This window comes from Clinocottus analis, unplaced genomic scaffold, assembly GCF_023055335.1.
Source record: "Clinocottus analis isolate CAN_PGR_092001 unplaced genomic scaffold, fCliAna1.0.p SCAF_21, whole genome shotgun sequence".
In the NCBI taxonomy this organism is placed as follows: Eukaryota; Metazoa; Chordata; class Actinopteri; order Perciformes; family Cottidae; genus Clinocottus; species Clinocottus analis.
The window spans coordinates 8732583-8750813 of NW_027175943.1; the positions used below are offsets into that span (position 1 = coordinate 8732583).

Below are 18231 nucleotides of genomic sequence, written 5' to 3' on the forward strand. Positions count from 1 at the left end.
ATCGCTACAAAGTGACAGATGGAGTCCTGCGACAAGGTCACGTTGCAGAACGCACGACTGAACTGCACTTTGCATGTTCAGCATTACAAAATCTCGCGGAGAAAACACTCAAAAGGCAACATAATAAAGCGAGGCTAATAAAGTACTTTGGATATATTGTATTAAAAGTGTCTTTTTCCACTTTATGCAACAACCAAATGGGGTATTTAGGATCCGCTTTACGCGCCAAAAAAAGCACATCATCTGTCGCAGCCTTGACAACCGGCCTGCATCACAGTAATCCAGGTTTATTTTTGAAAGCTCTCGGCCGCTGCGTGCTACTCTTGTTCATCACACCCCCATGTTCTTTCGGTCAATAATTCATATGCAGCAGGCGCGGAGTCCCAGAGCAGGCTACAACAACTCCTGAGAGGCAGGACGCCAAAAAGCGCTCCGGGTGCACCGGCGGACGAGCGATGCACCCAAACACCGCGATGCAGCCCAACACGCTGCAAGACGCCATGCAGGCCACATGCTCGAGGTGAGGGCGTCTAAAAACACAACACACTCGCAAGTTGATGACCTGCTTATGTTGTTTCAAAAATGTCCTTTATTTTTAATGGTATGATGTGACCTGCAGTTGAAGGATTTCTTTTGAGGGGGTGGATACATCCACAACATGTGATCAGGTTTATTCGTGCATGCGTGGGGATCTGGTTTTACAACTATATAGGCTAACAATATATGACATTATCTTCGTTGGAAGGTATATTTGAACTCGGGGAACACAAACAATTTGAATGCGTTTTCATGTTATTATACGGGTAGATCAAATCAAGCATTCTGATTGGTTGAGAGTGAGTCACGGAGGGCAGTGTGTTCAGACAATAAAGTACTGTACAGCCTGTTTACATTATAACCAGCGTTCCATATCAGTGCGCGCTCCAAATAACAGGTAGATTTAAATTGCGCGACCGTTAGTTGTCATTTTCCAGCTTGACATTTCCATTTATTTGATGTGTAGCGGGGGTTTCTCTCGCGCCTATACTTTTATAATAATAAGATAACTCGCTGCTCCGTTAGGTAAGACAAGACCGCAACCACTTTACTCTTGTCTCCCTTTTCACTCGAACAAATCCTCCTCTTGTTCCGTTTACCATCCACAATAAAAGCCCTAACTGTTTACGTACCCCTTGCAAATAACACCCAACGACATCCCAGTAGCATCTTCAGCGCCGTGTCGGCCACATCAGGTGCGCACTGGGAAAAAAATAAAAGTGTGCCGGCCGGGAGTTCAATTTTTCCTGAACCGATGTGAGGTCCGGGGACAGAGGATGTCGTGTTCGACACATGTTTGCCCTTCTCTGTTTCTCCTTCTCTTACGTTATTGAATCAGCCTTGCAACTTCGTTTGACTATTTGTTGTGTTCACTACATGTATTTGTTTTGTGCGGTAACTGTTGAGAAAGACCTTAAAGTAAAGACAAGGCGTGAGAGTGGATGCAGCCTGTGGCAGACCATAAACCCATTTCACAGTGTTTGTATAGAGAGCTGAACTCTGGGAAGTGATGGACACGACAACAACACAAACACACTCTAGTTTGTAAAACCCCCAGGTTGGTTTCCCCCTCCTCTGTCTCCTTATTGTTTCATCTCCAATGTGCGTCAATTCATGAATTCATGAATTACGAGTTAGGTTATACATTATGTTCATTATTTAGGCCAATAATTAATTAATTATCATTTAGTTTAACGTACATTAGCGATGTGAAGCGTCTACCAAATAAAACAAAAACTTTGTACACCGACCACGTTGTCTTTTAATACCAGCTTGTCCCTCCAAAGCCTTAAATTAAATAAGATTTAGATATACATCTGACCTTTTTACACTCTAGAGATTTATGGGAAATATTTGTAAATGAGTTATGGATGTTTTCTACATAGACTTTGCATTATTCTATGAATATGTTATATTTTGATTATTTTGCGATTTTAGAAAATTTGAAGGACAAACGTAATTGATGATTATTCTTAGCAAACTCTACAAAATATGTTCACAAGTCAATTACCTTTTTTTTTTTACGGAGAGTTTGAACTGTTTATGAAAACTATTAAAAGCTGAAGCAACAAAAAAAGGCCATGATGGCACTTCCACTGCCAACACGCGAGCTGTTTATTGAGCGAAGCAACAAGCGGCATCAAGCTAGCGACAACGACTTCCGGTGCATTTCTTTTCTTTCAAAACAAAGTCCCACAGATTTCTTGATAATGTATTATCCCTCTCTTCGTGTTATGGAAACCCAGGACTCTGAATATATTCATGTATCGTGTGAATCAGTTGACTGACACTAACACTGCAATAAAGCCTCCACGCTTATCTGATTTAAAATAGTGTCAGAGTGGGACGCCCTTCCTGTCAACACCTCTCTGATATGAAGAGGATCGGTGTGGTCATGTGGTTCCTGGCTTGATGAAGCCAGGCTTGAAAACATCTGGCTCTGAATGCAGCGCCTTCCTTCATACTCATCTGGTGGTTTTTCGAGCTGCTTTAATAATCATCCTCCAGGGATCATGAAAGTGTCTTTCCTTGTCTGAGGCTCAGAAGTCTATATTCATCTCTATTACGTTATGACCTCTATTCCTGAGCCTTTTGGTGTCTTACCCCTGAAGTTGACTTCAACGCAACGCTCCATCCCGCTTGCTGTTGTCTGGCTGTCCTCGAGCCCAAGAGGGAAGCAAGTCGGTGCTTTTAGATCCAAGACTCCATCCCAAACATTTACTCACATTTATACATTGTTTTTCATCCAACCATCTGATGATGATCACATTAACACTCCACTGGTCAGCTGGTTTACGATGCTCCAGTTTGTGACTCTTCTTTACATTGGAGTTGTCTCCTGGATCCTAAATCATATATATCTATATCTATATCTATATTTATATAGATATAGATATATATAGATATATATATATATATGTATTGTAACGGACTCAGTGATATGTAATGTTATGGTTTAAATGTTAATTGTTAGTACTGGTTCGGGAGGTCAGTGAATGTCAGTAAAGAAGTCGGGTGATCGTTCAACTTCAGTGTTCATTAAAACAGCTCTACTCAGCAGTTTTTCTCAATTTTCGTGAAATAAAATGAAACAATTTACACACGACTTGGCCGTGGAAAGGCAAATAACAACAGCTGTTGGCCCCTCTCTCTGCTTCTCCTTCATCTTAAGTCATTGAATCACTAACGTTGCACTGGACTCTTTAGAAAGTGAGTTTTATGAGTCGTTGTGTGAAAAACCTTTTTACAGCTGACTTTATCTAAGAGATGTGTGCGCATGTTGGCAGTGGAAGTGCCATCATGGTCTTTTTTGTTGGTACAGCTTTTCATAGTTTTCATAAACAGTTCAAACTCTCTGTAAAAAAAAAAGGTAATCGACTTGTAAACATGTTTTTATAGAGTTTGCTAAGAATAATCATGAATTACTTTCGTCCTTTAAATTTTCTGTCATAGAAAACTAATCAACATATAACATACTCATAGAATAATGCAAAGTCTTTGTAGAAAACATCCATACCACATTTACAAATAGTCAAATATACATATCTAAATCTTTCTTAAGAAAAGGCTTTGGAGGGACAAACTGGTATTAAAAGACAACGTGGTCGGTATACAAAGTTGTTTTTTTTATTTGGTAGACGCTTCACATCGCTCACATACCTGCACTCGTTCTGGTTTGTTTTGCAATTTGCTTTTTAGTTTTCCAAAAAGAGCTATTTAGTAGTAACTACATATTATTTTGTTGTCATGTCTGTTAATGGTGTATGGATGTGCACTGCCGAGGAAGGAGTGATTACAATTTATTTATTTCTGCTTTTATTAATTTATCAACCTATCCTTGTGGAATAGTGGAATATTTTTTGTTAATTTCTCATCTTAAGTGGATTATTATTGTTGTATTTAACCTTTACAGTATTTAGTATTAATAAAACAAAACTACAAGATAGTAAGAGCTGAACTATTGCTTCATTTATCCAATTTCCACTACGATGGAAAAAGTGGGCCGGTCTTGAGCTTAAAACTGAAAAGTGGCCCCACTCCGGCCCTGGTTTGTGGTCCCCGTTCCTGCTGTGCAGTCACACGTTGACATGGCTTACGATCAGGAGAGCAGACTAGTTAACTCTCTGAGAGACTAGTTAACGCTCTGAGAGCAGACTAATTAGCGAGGAGCGAGCGCGTAAAACAGGAAACAAAGGTGAGAAACAAAAAAGGTTTGATCACAAAATAGTGCTGATTTCCAGTGAAAGATAATCACCGTCTGCAATTTCCCGACGTGAGGCAATGTTCTCTAAACATCATGGAGGGGGGAAATAACGGAGAAAAGGCGGACAGAAGCCGCGAGAGCACTTATTTTCATCGGTGGCTGGGTGTCATCCTGCACTCTGCTTTCAACCGGCCTGGTCAGTAAATCGCAGTAGTAGTCAGTTTTATAGTCCCGTATGTACTGTTCAAGGGTGGTGTTAACACCACCCTTGAACAGTACATTATTGAACGATACAGTACTGCCTCTCGAACCTTATTGCTTAATTATTTGACCCCTTAGCATTTACACATGGCTTTGTGTTTCTTTCTGGTGTAACGATAATGTACACTAGTGGCACAATCGCTTTAATGTTGAAAGTGTAAACTTGATGTACAGGAAGCCCTTCTGCTCTCCGAAAGCTCACGCACGGCCCTCTACAGAGTACCAGGAGCGGTACGTTACCCCACAGCGCCACACGGCCACCATCATGAGCTCAGCGCAGAGGAACCCGAACCCTACACTGATGGGGACGAGTGTTGAAATGACCACTTTGAGGTAATATCCAAAGTTTTGAAAGATAATCACCGTGGGCAATTTCCCGACGTGAGGCAATGTTCTCTAAACATCATGGAGGGGGGAAATAACGGAGAAAAGACGGACAGAAGCCGCGAGAGCACTTATTTTCATCGGGGGCTGGGTGTCATCCTCCACTCTGCTTTCAACCGGCCTGCGACCTGCGATTTACTGACCAGGTAGTCAGTTTTATCGTCCCGTATGTGCGTGCCATATGTGTTTGGCGTTGCATGGCAACGCCAAACACATATGGGACTAGTTTCTCTATGCTACTGAAATGCGATACACAACTGTTGGTGGCTACAACTTTGTTGGGTTGAAAGGCAACTTATCAATACTGTTTATAATGTCGCTGGTAACCTTATTATAAAAGCAATGAGGTAGTCGAGGCAGTGCTGTGTGTCGGGCCTAACAACACCCTTGAACAGTACATTATTGAACGATACAGTACTGCCTCTCGAACCTTATTGCTTAAATATTTGACCCCTTAGCATTTACACATGGCTTTGTGTTTCTTTCTGGTGTAATGATAATGTACATTTGTGGCACAATCGCTTTAATGTTGAAAGTGTAAACTTGATGTACAGGAAGCCCTGCTGCTCTCTGAGAGCTCACACACGGCCCTTGACAGAGTACCGGGAGCGGTACGTGGCCCCACAGCGCCACACGGCCATGGTCCTGAGCTCAGCGCAGAGGAACCCGAACCTTACACTGAAGGGGACGAGTGCTGAAATGACCACTTTGAGGTAATATCCAAAGTTTTGAAAGATACTCATCGTCGGCAATGTTCTCTAAACATCATGGAGGGGGGAAATAACAGAGAAAAGACGGACAGAAGCCGCGAGAGCACTTATTTTCATCGGGGGCTGGGTGTCATCCTCTACTCTGCTTTCAACCAGCCTGAGACCTGCGATTTACTGACCAGGTAGTCAGTTTTATCGTCCTGTATGTGCGTCCCATATATGTTTGGCGTTGCATAGCAACGCCAAACATATATGGGACTATTTTCTCTCCGCTACTGAAATGCGATACACAACTTTTGGTGGCTACAACTTTGTTGGGTTGAAAGGCAACTTATCAATACTGCTTATAATGTCGCAGGTAACCTTATTATAAAAGCAATAAGGTACTCGAGGCAGTGCTGTATCGTTCAATAATGTACTGTTCAAGGGGTGTCATCCTGCACTCTGCTTTCAACCGGCCTGGTCAGTAAATCGCAGTAGTAGTCAGTTTTATAGTCCCGTATGTACTGTATGCGCTATGTACCTTGAACAGTACATTATTGAACGATACAGTACTGCCTCTCGGACCTTATTGCTTAATTGTTTGACCCCTTAGCATTTACACATGGCTTTGTGTTTCTTTCTGGTGTAATGATAATGTACATTTGTGGCACAATCGCTTTAATGTTGAAAGTGTAAACTTGATGTACAGGAAGCCCTGCTGCTCTCTCAGAGCTCACGCACGACCCTCTACAGAGTACCGGGACCGGTACGTTCACCCACAAAGCCACACGGCCACCATCATGAGCTCAGCGCAGAGGAACACGAACCCGACACTGATGGGGACGAGTGTTGAAATGACCCCTTTGAGGTAATCTCCAAAGTTTTGCTTTCATGTTATGTTCCTGGTGGGTGAAGCAGAGCGAGGCCTCTTGGCCCACCTGCAGGCCGCCCCATGTGTGAAAGGCACTCTGGGAAATGTAAGAGACTGGTGTTGAGCAGGACACAGCATATCACATTATTTAGAGAGCAGAGGGAGAGTAAAGGGGATTGGACGCGTTTTTAAACTCTATACCCATCTTTTTTTTTCTCGAAAGAAGCAAATTCCGAACATAAACATGTGTTACAGATCAATCTGTGCGACCCACAAATGTCCCCATCAAACCGCAAACGCCGTGCAATTTCCTGAGTCAACCAAACACCATCGAAGATGCTCCAGCATCACACACTTACCTGCGCGCTCGGAAGCGGAGGTAGCATGCAAGGTGGAGGACTACACGTCAGTGTACAAAAGTGAGCAACTTGACCGGGAGTAGAGTTATTCTTGGAAAACACAGAAATATGCACACCATGTTTGAAATTCCCTCTCGCTGTTTCTTTTTCTCCTCCGCAGACGATTTCCAGGCGTGGAAAGTAAACAAGCGCCTGCCATACAAGCAAGCTAACAGCTTGACAGTCAACCAAGGATTAGTTGTCACGGGCGCCCGTCCCTCCCAAGGATCCCCGCAAGTGCGAAAACCACAACCTTTCGAGAGCATCACCAGCTACAGATCTGACTACGTCACCCACCCAGTGCAGCCCATACGCAGGGTGAAGCCTATGCAGTCGACCAAGGGCCTGCTGTCGGAGCCCTGTCGGAACTCTTCGAAGCCAAGGGCGGCGTGGGAAATGAACCAAGACATTTGTGACCAGGCCAGCGCTTTCTTTCAGGAGTTCAAGAACTGGTCCCTCAAGAACAAGTTATGCGACAGAGAATCCGGTCCAGCGGCAGACGACCTCGGCGTCCACTGCACGACATGTGCAGACATCGCCGAACTCAAGTGCTGCTGTGTCACACCATGCCAGCCGCCTGTGCACACATGCCAAGCTCTCATCAATAGGTCGTGGAGTAGCAATCAAGACGCTCAAGTGATGGAGTAAAAGTACAAAACTTTGTCCGTGTAAATGTTTTTCGAGTTGTGATTTTCACAGTTATGAATGTTATATATTTGCTACAGAGTACTGATTTTATATTCCTGCACTCTTAAGCAAACATGCACGCATGATGCACTAATTGTGGCAATATTTTTGGATCGTTATGATGGTCCACATCCAAAAATTGATGTCAGGTATTCCTTGAAATGTTATTGTGTACTGTTAACATGATAGTTACCAGAGTTCATCCATCCATCCATCCATTTTCCGCCGCTTATCCGGGGTCGGGTCGCGGTGGCAGCACACCCAGCAGACCGACCCAGGCTTCCCTCTCACCCGCAACATGTTCCAGCTCGTTCTGGGGGACCCCGAGATGTTCCCAGGCCAGCCGGGAGATATAATCCCTTCAGCGTGTCCTGGGTCTTCCCCGGGGACTCTTCCCAGTTGGACGTGCCTGGAAAACCTCTAATGGAGGCATCTGGATTAGATGCCCGAACCACCTCAGCTGACTCCTTTCGATACGAAGGAGTAGCGGCTCGACTCCAAGCTCCCTCCTGATGTCCGAGCTCCTTACCCTATCTCTAAGGCTGAGCCCGGCCACCGTACGGTGGAAGCTCATTTCGGCCGCTTGTATCCGCGACCTCGTTCTTTCGGTCACGACCCAGAGTTCGTGACCATAGGTGAGGGTTGGAACGTAGACCGACCGGTAAATGGAGAGCTTCGCCTTCCGACTCAGCTCCCTCTTCACCAGGACGGACCGGTACAGCGCCTGTTTTACTGCTGCAGCCGCACCGACCCGCCTGTGGATCTCCCGCCAGAGTTCAGCACAGTTCTTATTCCTGCTGACTGTGAGGCCAATGGCCTATTGGTGCTTTTTTTTATGTTTTTATTTTGGTTTAGTCATTTTGGCATATTTCAGTTCCGCAGGGAAGCTTTGACATTGTAGCAGGGCTCCTTTTCCACAAACCTGTCATTTTGGTTAATGTACACGGCCCAAATTGGGATGATGATCGTTCATAGGCAAAGTTATTTCATTTATTAATGCCAGATTTAAACTCACTTTTCATCTTAACTGTACAGTTAACCCAATATTAGACATCCTAATTCTACAAAACCGACAAAAAAGGCCAAATCAATATCTCTTATTATGGATGAAATAGTGCACCTGTCATACAGGAGAATACACAAGTTCTTTATTGATGAACTAAGGTAGGTGTACCAGTGGGTGGGATAGTTTTGTTGGTTCGTCTACGTTAACAAAAAGCTGAAAAACAATTAAAATATTAAATATGTTAAATATATTATGTGCGTCTGTCAATATTGCCAAATAAAAATTACATTTAAAGCAGCAAGCAGTGACTCTGGCTTGTTGCACCTTTGCGCACGGCGGAGGTACTGGCAGGATGCCGGCTCACACGGCCGAGAATGTCTGCGACTTCCGGACAACGCGTCCATGAGTTAGAGGTTTTTTTTTCCTGGAAATTATTATTGAGAATGGAGCACTTTCCAATTTGGAATGCAACGGCCCTGGGACTGAGGGCTGGGCCACATCTGTGGGGCCAATGGTGGAATTTGTGAGGAGCACCCTCAGGCCCAGCAAATAACCAGCTCATGGTTTCTAGCAATAAGCTTTTCTCGAGACCAGGCTGAGGGTGAGATGTGGGGCTGCCACACACTCACTTGTGTAGCTTCTACATTTACAATAAAAGCCATAAACGCAGCTGAGATTATGTAACAGCAGCTATTTTTATACCATTAAGCAGCTCACTGATACTCCACTGCACAACTCATTTTCAGTTATGTAATCCACTTGATTGAAGGCATTTCATATTCCGTTTGGAGTAACTCATGGTAATAGAGCACATAAAAGCTTGATACATATTAATCCTTTTACACGCAAACTATATATAGCAAGGACAACTGTGTTATAAATACCAAAAAACAAATGCTTTGATAATCAAAGAATTATATTTTTTATTAAAAAAAAACAAAAAAGGCAAATATCCTCAAAAGGAAATGCCATGACTTGAACATGTCTTTCCTGGGAGAACCTTCAAAAACAGTCAAATATCTACATGATACACTTTTTTCAGTTTAAAAAAAAGATATCAATTAAAAGAAAAAATAATGTTGCCAAACTGTCAGTACGTGTAGCAGCTCCAGTGCAAACAAAACATAAGGGGACATTTTAATGAGTTACACTTGTTCAAGTTTTCCATCCAGTTCAATGCGCATTAGCCGTCCCCTTTAGATCTCATGACGTAAAGTCCACATCGTTAAACATGTACGGTTGTCAAAAACCAGCGTTGGCAGCGGTCAGTCTTCTTGGAAACGGATGTGCTTGTGGGCCTCCTTGGCCCGGGCGAGGATGATTTTTTCGGCTTTGGATATGAGCTGAAGTGTAAAAAGAAAAGAAGAAATTAAATGCGATAGTTAAATACATTTTTAAAAAAGGGAGGCAGCACTGTTTTAACGATGGAACGTGACAGAGAATGTATCTGACAATATTATTCCAGCTATTAATACATATCAAAATGGAGACTAAGATGAACAGACTAAGATTATATATGCCAAATACCACATTATTTGGAGTTCTCATACTTTCAATAAAACTTACTATAAACATCTTGTTTATTCAATCAAAAATGAATGATTATTGATGATATTGTTGTGCATAGTAACATGTATATATCTTTTTATGTTTAAAAATGTCAGAAGGGATCTCACCTTCTCTGTCCCCCTCTTCTTTTCCCTTGGACGATTGAGCTTGACTTGGCGGTCCACGAGGATCTTCTGCCAGTACCGTTGTTCATGGTCACCTTTAAAAAGTCATTGAATGGAGATTTATTATTCGCCACAGCTCCAATAAAGCAATCCACAGTTCATAAAAAAAAACCCATTGAGACACAGAACTGAAGATGAGCTGGTGGGCTCCGTCCCAATAAATTATTTTCACCGTCATCAATTATGAAAACCAGCTCAGTCACCCGAGTCCTCTTCTCAACCGGAGAGGATTAGAGACGCACATACTGTAGGTGCTTTTCACGACGCCAACTCATGCGTCCTCTCTCCCTCTCCTCCCTTGACCCGGACATCGCTCCCCCTGCGCCACAACGGTGGATTTTCCGATCCCTTGAATGCACCGCGAGGAGACGACAAGCGAGGGAACAGCAGTGTGTCCTTTGCAGAAGTCTATTGAGCACCCGTGACCCGTATCGAAGGCCCGTGACCCACAGCTGGAATGATCTCAAACCATGACGGGACTTCTGAAGTCACAAGTCGTGCAATCAAGCTTCCTGTCCTTCCTTCATGACGTTTCACCTTGATATTACTTGTGTTTTTATCATTGAAGATCATTGACATGATGTTCACAATGCAGCCTTCACATTATTATTACCAAATTATATTGTCACACAGATGGATAGAAGTGTAATATTTATATGCGTCTCTTTCTTTGTACACTTTTCATAAGAACATCTGAAGTTTTTCACACAATACATAAAGGCATGTCTGTACATTCTTGTGTCATTACGCATGTTTGTGAATTGAATTAAAAGAAAATGCCGCAATAACGGCTTTGATCATAAAATACTGCAGAAGAAAAACAATGGACCGATGATGCAGCTGTGGCACACATCACATTTAATTGACATTGCTTTAAAAACGCAGAGTCCAAAGCGAGGATGACTCACTTTGCTATGTGCCTGGACATCCCTTGGGGGGCACCAAAGATGCGAGTCATAATAGCGTAGCCTGATGAAAAGCATCCTGGGAGCAACGCACAAATAAATCTACCATGAACGAGGGAAATAAAAATACATACCTGCGAGAATCTCGGCCTTCCAGCTGTGCTCTTTCTGTAGCTCTGCTTTCGCCTCACTGACGACTTTAGCATCTTCCGGTGTGTGAAAGCGAATGTAACCCTCAACATCGCCGTCCAAGGTGTCAATGTAAGCTACTGGGGCTATTTTACTCAGAGCATCCTACATAAAATAAAAAAAATATGATTTAAAGAAAGGAAATGTGTACATTGGAATAGTAAGGAAAAACAGCATCCACTTGAACAGTAGATTGGTTTGTCATTTTTTATGATTTGATATAGATGTGGAAACATGCCAGTAGGGTTGATGAGTTACTGTGTACCTTGATGAACTTCCTCCCTGGCAGCGGCTTGCTGTCAGTAATCTTCATGATAACACCGCTGGTAAACTGAGGGCCGAGGTTAGTCTCTTTCTCACTCTTCTCACTCTTCTCAACTAGAAGAAGGAAACAAACATCGTCGCATTAAACAGAGCTGAACCCTTCACGTCTGAGTTTTCTAACCAGCTGTAGAACCATCTAGCTTCTGTGAGAAGATGTTAATTGTTACGATCAACTCGTGATTTTTGAGTTTGATTTTAAGTTTTCGGGAGAAATACCTTCATGTGGATACTGTCGAGAGGACATGTTTGACTGTCATCTTCAACCAGGTTAGCGGGTAACAGTTAAGCGCTGTTTCGATTTTTATTTAAAAACAAAAAAACATATCTACTACAAGAAACAGATGTTTCTCCTCAGACGACTATATTGTAGTTAATTTCAGCATCCACTTTTTGCTTTATTTCATACCTTCAAATCTTTTGGTTTAAACGCACTATTTTAACAGTCTACAGTTTGTGACTCTGAACTGGAATCACTACCCTAAAATCACTGGAGACCAAACTCACCGTCGTTTGTCTCCATTCGACTCTTGTGCTCCTTGTGATCAATTTCATTGATGCACTTCTTCAAGGACTTCATGCTGCACTTCTGCAAGGTCAGATACTCGTCCTTCAACTCAAGCCACACTTTCCTAATGCAGCCAAAAAACAAAAAAGGAACAAAGACAATCATCAGGTGTGCTGAAGTACATTTTATTCTGTAAGGGATTTACAATTATTAATTTATTATTGTTGACAGATGAAGAAGAACGTAAGGGGAATCTTACTTGGACAGAACCCGGAGTGGGATGACTTCTTCCCCTATTTTCAGTTTCTCCTTGTGTTTCTTTTTTCTCTTCCTCTTTGCCTTAACTGCTGAATCATCTCCGTTTTCTTTCCCTTCTTCGACGCCTCCCTCCGTGTCACTTTTAGTGGGTGTATCTGAAAGGGGAACACAGTTAATACCACATCAACTAATTTGTGCTGTAAAAATTCAGCATACGTCATTGAATTTTAGGAAGTGAAGAAAAAGCAAAGTGTATTTTAACTCTGTGGTGCGGACCAGCAGTTACCGAGATCACTTACTAGGCTTAGTTAAATCTTTCTCCTTCTCTCCAGTTCCACTTTCACTCGTCCTCCTCATCTTAGACGGCACGTCACCTTCGGGTCCCTCTGCCGTCTGGGACCGTCGTCTTTTTTTCTCCGGAAGTTTTTCAGGTGTTTTCTGAATGGCGTCGACCTCCGACTTTATATCCCCCGCTTCTATGCGCCTCCTCTTTAGCTCCGACGGTTCCGCTTCCCTCTCTTGCTCTGTGGATTCTTCAGCGAGAGTCTGCACTATGGCGCCTTCTTTCTTTCTTTTTTTTCTTTTCTTTTTCTTCTCGTCTTCTTCACCTTGCGCACACAAATGTCAATACAACAAATTGCATTAAAAACCTTGTTGTTGATATTATGCCAGCATCAGATTTCTCATGAGACAGAGGTTTTCAGTTCACGGGAGATTGACAGGAAGTGGTGTAAATGAAGCCATTTTACTTAATTGTACCTGATGGATTGTCGGCCGGCAGAGGGATGGACTTCCCACTTTTCGTCTTGGGGAAAATGCCTGCCTTCCTGGGAGCATCTTCAGGGGGATTGTTCAGCATCTGTTTCAAAAGGTCATAATTGTCCATGGGTTTTCTTCATGCTAAAATCAAACACTGGGCTGACTAACTAATCAGATGTTTGAGGACAACAACGACATTGTATTGATTTCATTAAAGTGATCACCTCTATCGCTTTCTGCGCTTGTTCCCCCGTCTCAAACTCGACAAAGGCAAAACCTTTGGGGTCGTTACTGGTCTTGTATCTCGGAATGCTGACATAAACCACATTCCCGCATGTTGTGAACACTTTCTCTATCCAGCTGTGCGACACATCCTTGGGCAAGAGTTCCTTGTGAAAAAACAAAAAAGTATTATCCTGTGATCCAACAGTATCGTTACTGCCAGCAGGCACGCATGTCAAAATAACCAGCACAGGAGTATGCGAGCCTCCACGCAGAAAAGAGCTCAATGTGAGGTGGATTTCCGATGACGAAGAAGGAACATCAATCTTTATGGACTCAGAGTACATTAACATGTTTACACACACAATTTAGAGATGTGTTTAATTCCTCAGCGTATGTCATTCCCAAACCCTTCACCAGAAGGTTAACTGGGTCACATTTTGTATGGTTATGTTTACTACTAAATATGCAATTATGCGTCTTTCTGGTTTGTGTAGTCCAGACATTTCTGAGTGAAATAAGACCATAAAACCATTTCTTACCACGTAAACTGTGCGCTCGTCAACATCATTTGGTACGTCTCCAATCGGAAAAAGACGCCTAACTTTATCTCCCTCGAGGTTAATCTGAAACAAAAGGGGAACACATTTGTATTAATTGCATTCATTGGACATTAGTTTGGAGCTATGCACAACCTCTTAAAATATAAAAACAAGACATCATTAAGAAAATGTGTACCTCAACGACAGAAGAATCTTTTAGCGCTCTGGCAATCAGCTTGGTGTCACTTGTCAGTTTCTTCATTCGATTGAAGCTTGCCAACAGAGATAGATCAACATCTACAAACAAATAACATAGTTGGCACAATATTTAAGACACATATTTCCATGTCATTAAGTGCACTAAATGATTAGATGGCTGATTTAAAAAATGTGTGAAATTGATATTGATAGCTCTTACATCCATCATCTGACTCATCGATGATTTTTTTAAGAAAACGGTCCTTATGAAGGTTGACGTCTCCAAACCAGAAGTCCACTTGCCTCTTCACATCACCCAGCAGCTGTTTGACACGGGACCTCTTCTTTTTTTCGGTCTCCTTGTTCTTACTGCTGGGTTCTGCATCAGCAGCATCCGTGTCAATCATCCTGCGGCTGAGACGATAACACAAGTCAGCAACACGCACGTTGTCAAAAAGTAGCGTAAATGAGATTCACTGAGTCCATTTACGTGGAACGTTACGTCCGTACGAAGACTATGTTCGTGGACTGAGTCGCACTATTTAAATGGGGTTACTGGATAGTCTCCTTCATTTACACACAAAGTCAAATTAACATTTACTGTTGGATTAATTAATTAATGTTTACACAGAAGAACTCACTAGGGTGAACACACCCCTTGAGTAGCGCAATAAATCACATTCACACGAGCGTTAGTTTTTTAAACACGTCAAATTCACGTGCAGTGCATGTTAACTAGATTGTGGCTCTGCTTAGCGAGCCGATTGAGTGGTAGCCATCGCTAACGTTACCTTTAGCAAACAGCTTGTATGTCGGTTCGCGGGTAGTGAAATTTAAAAAAGCTACAACTACCATAAGCCTGTCAGGCCAGCTGCATTTCATATTGCGTCGACCGCTCACTTAACAGTGAACTGGTTGAACAATCACGATAACTTACCCTTATTTAGATCAGGAACACGTCGAGTTTGACGCGCTGCAGACACAACATACAACAAATACCGGATTAGCTCGCTGGCTAACTTCATATGAATAACTACTAGAGTTGTCGCAGAATATATTCGTCAGTTTAGAATCAGTGGAAGTAGTAGTAGACAACTTCCGGTAAATTATTCCAAAATAAAATACAACAAATACCTTCTGTCCGTTGGAAGTTTCAACATTTTATTGACAATTGTCCACACGTTACCTTATCACGTTATCTGGTCAGATTTTATACTTAAATAACATATAAAAATGTATACACACAATACATAGATGTTACATACATATATGTTGGAATTCATAAAGAGTAACATTTCACATTAAAATATAAAACATATCAATATATGATAATACATAGTACTAGAAATAAAGTGTCCCAATAATAAATTATTTTAGGTGTTTTTAGATTCATGATGTAATAGTGTTGCTAACACAAAACACTCACTAGCGTGTGACATTGTTTGTGCCTTTATTTTGAAGAGAAATCCCCCACATGCTATGTCTTCAGGTCACGTGTGTATAAAGAAAGCTTTGTGAGTAACGGAAACCTAGTATGTTGGTGAGCTAAATCGGGTATGGTGGCCGGTTAGCTCAGTTGGTTAGAGCGTGGTGCTAATAACGCCAAGGTCGCGGGTTCGACCCCCGTACTGGCCATTCACTTTTTCTTTCACAAGTCTAGTCTTCCATTATTAAATGTTCCAGCTTAAAACTTGAAGCAGGTGTCGTCCTTTGCCTCTCAGTAGTTCAATATCTGGTCAAACTTGTTGAGCTTCTTGGTCATGTCCTCCTCAGTGCAGCATTCAATCCTGTGCTTGATGAGCTGTGATAGTTTCTTGTAGAAAGTCTTTGCCCACTGGGTCTCTAAGCAGTGGACTGATATGTTGCACACTTTGTGGAGAACCGTCACTAACTTCTCGTTGCTGCTGACCTCACACCTTTTGAAAACCCATTCCCCCCACGCAGCCCACATCTCATCATCTGTAAAGCTCACAGTTATGCTTTCTTGGGTGCAAAACGACTCTGGATCTGTGTCAGTTAGATCATTCCATATAGCTCTGTATGAAGATAGAATCAAAAGAAGCGCAATTAATATATCAACAATGGATATTGTTGAAATATGTATGAAAAATATTTGTTGAAACAAGTCACACTCACACAACTTTTTTCAGAGGGTTTGGTGTCAAATCACTGAGAGACAGCAGACCTTTGTAGCTCACTCGGTTTCCCTCCATCCTGGGAAGGCAAGTAGCTATAAGTAACATATTCTAAAGAATGTATTGCATGTTTTACACATAAATAACTCGAAAGTCAACCAGATATTAAGTTTACAGGATAGGAATAAATGTTTCCTTTTCAACAGTTTGCAAAAATAAAACACTTTTATTTCTTCATAATTTCACCATTGCTAGTTTTGAAGTAATCTATGATTCAGACAACCACAAAGCTAGAAATAATTTCATTTCCTCAAATATTTGGCCATGTGACATGTTGTGACAAGTCTCTTACCACAGCTCTTGAAGAATTTTTTTCACCCGTATGGCACTAGAAATAGCCAGTAGTCCTTCATCACCAATGTCTGACCATCCAAGTCTAAAACGGGAAGTGTGAAACATATCTTGGTGATTCTTTATTTTCAAATATCGATTGTACTCTTTATATCCACTTTGTGCATGTATTTTTTTCTAATCAGATACATATTAGTTTTCTTCTTATTAACGAAAGCCTTAATTGACATCTTACCCAAGTTGAGTTATACTTTCTGAGACTTGCAGCACATCCGCAATGACTTGAACTGTATTCATATCCAGGTGGTTTTCGCCAAGCCTTAAAAATGAAAAAGTGGAATTAGTGCATGAACCACATTATATATTCCTCCACATGGTGGTGGTGAAACTTGACACTTCACTTCTTAATATGCATTGTTCACATGGAACAGAAAAAATGTTAAAACAATACAATGAGCTTTTTCTTTTCATGAGGAACTTACCAAAGTCTGTTACATCTGACCAGCAGTGGCTGAAGGTCTCGAAGTGTGTCACAGCTCACTCCTGTCCCTGTCAGATCCAGCTCTAATATTATGCCCTTTGTGAGGTTCAAGAAGTACTTGATGGCATTGTAATCCATTTGGGAGAGTGTTTCATCACTGACATTCACTTGCAGTGTCTTTGGTTGCACGGCAAGAGCCAGAGACAGGTCCTGCTGTTCAAACAGGCAATGTAAATGGTTTAGGATGTGGGCCCCACTCTCACAGAGCGTTGTAAGCTCTCGGATGATCCTCTCACGATAGTTGTCCACTTTGTTCTTATGGCAACTCAGCCCCACCTGCCTTGTTAGAAGATTAGCATTGCGTTCAGAGAGGATTCCAGAAAGGAAGCGGTTGAAGAGGTCCAAATGTCCGTTGCTGGACCCCTCCCCAAGACCTGCACTGTGCTGAAGTGCGTCTGGTAATGGGTGATCCGTCACTGCACAATAAACTGCAGCGAAGAACTCTTGAACAGTCAGGTGTGCGAAGGAGTAAACCTCCTCAGTGCAGCCAGGCTCTTGTGCCACTGTCTTGTCAAGAAAGGTACTCACAAGGCTGCATCCCTCTAACGCCGCAACATCTCGGTCGCTGCCGTAGAATAGAGTCTGATGCTCCATCAGCTTTTGGAAGGCCAGGCGTCCCAGCTTCAGCACGATGTCCGAGAGCGGCTGGACGGTCGCTGCTCCTTGATCTCGGCGAAATGTTTCGGCTCTGGCTTGAGTGTGAGAGCGAAGCATGGCCACCAGGTACTGCACATAAATGTCCGTCATGGTCTTGGGGCTCTCTCCACAGAGGTCTTTGCTTTCTTTGAGGATGCAGCACACAATGTAGCAAAACGCAGGTATGTAGCACAGCGTCAGCATCAGTTCGTTCACTGACACCACTGCGAACATGCGGTCCGCAGTTGCACTGTCCTCGAAATAACGTAAGAAGAAGTCTTGAACTTCGGTCAAGGAGAAGCCAGCGATGAGCACAAAGCGGTCGACGCAGCCCACAGGTATGTGGTTGATGGCTGCTGGTCGACTCGTGAGCATGACAGAGGCGTTGGGAAGC

The 18231-nt window shown here is 42.6% G+C and overlaps 2 protein-coding genes and 1 non-coding gene across 4 annotated transcripts; 2 read left to right on the forward strand and 1 right to left on the reverse strand.

Moving 5' to 3' along the window:
- Positions 1-308: 308 nt before the first annotated feature.
- Positions 309-7519, forward strand: LOC137792655 (uncharacterized). 2 transcript variants are annotated; one of them, XM_068588402.1, is made up of 6 exons: positions 309-520; positions 4676-4834; positions 5440-5598; positions 6287-6445; positions 6704-6867; positions 6968-7519. In XM_068588402.1, exons 1-6 carry the CDS (start codon positions 456-458, stop codon positions 7492-7494), a joined length of 1233 nt encoding a protein of 410 aa, XP_068444503.1. In that variant the 5' UTR covers positions 309-455; the 3' UTR covers positions 7495-7519. The 2 variants fall into 2 exon arrangements, with proteins under 2 accessions (XP_068444503.1, XP_068444504.1); XM_068588403.1 differs by lacking the exon at positions 4676-4834 and having other exon boundaries at positions 312-520.
- Positions 7520-9437: 1918 nt separating this feature from the next.
- Positions 9438-15243, reverse strand: larp7 (La ribonucleoprotein 7, transcriptional regulator). The gene is made up of 13 exons (XM_068588277.1): positions 15112-15243; positions 14395-14588; positions 14173-14273; positions 13977-14060; positions 13437-13601; positions 13213-13312; positions 12753-13061; positions 12455-12608; positions 12195-12319; positions 11632-11744; positions 11312-11471; positions 10216-10307; positions 9438-9882 (listed from the first exon to the last, which is right to left on the reverse strand). The coding sequence occupies exons 2-13, from the start codon at positions 14579-14581 to the stop codon at positions 9805-9807; spliced, it is 1668 nt and encodes a 555-aa protein (XP_068444378.1). The 5' UTR covers positions 14582-14588; positions 15112-15243; the 3' UTR covers positions 9438-9804.
- Positions 15244-15735: 492 nt separating this feature from the next.
- On the forward strand, positions 15736-15809 carry trnai-aau (transfer RNA isoleucine (anticodon AAU)). Its single transcript has one exon. It is a non-coding gene; the product is annotated as a tRNA-Ile (tRNA).
- Positions 15810-18231: the final 2422 nt, after the last annotated feature.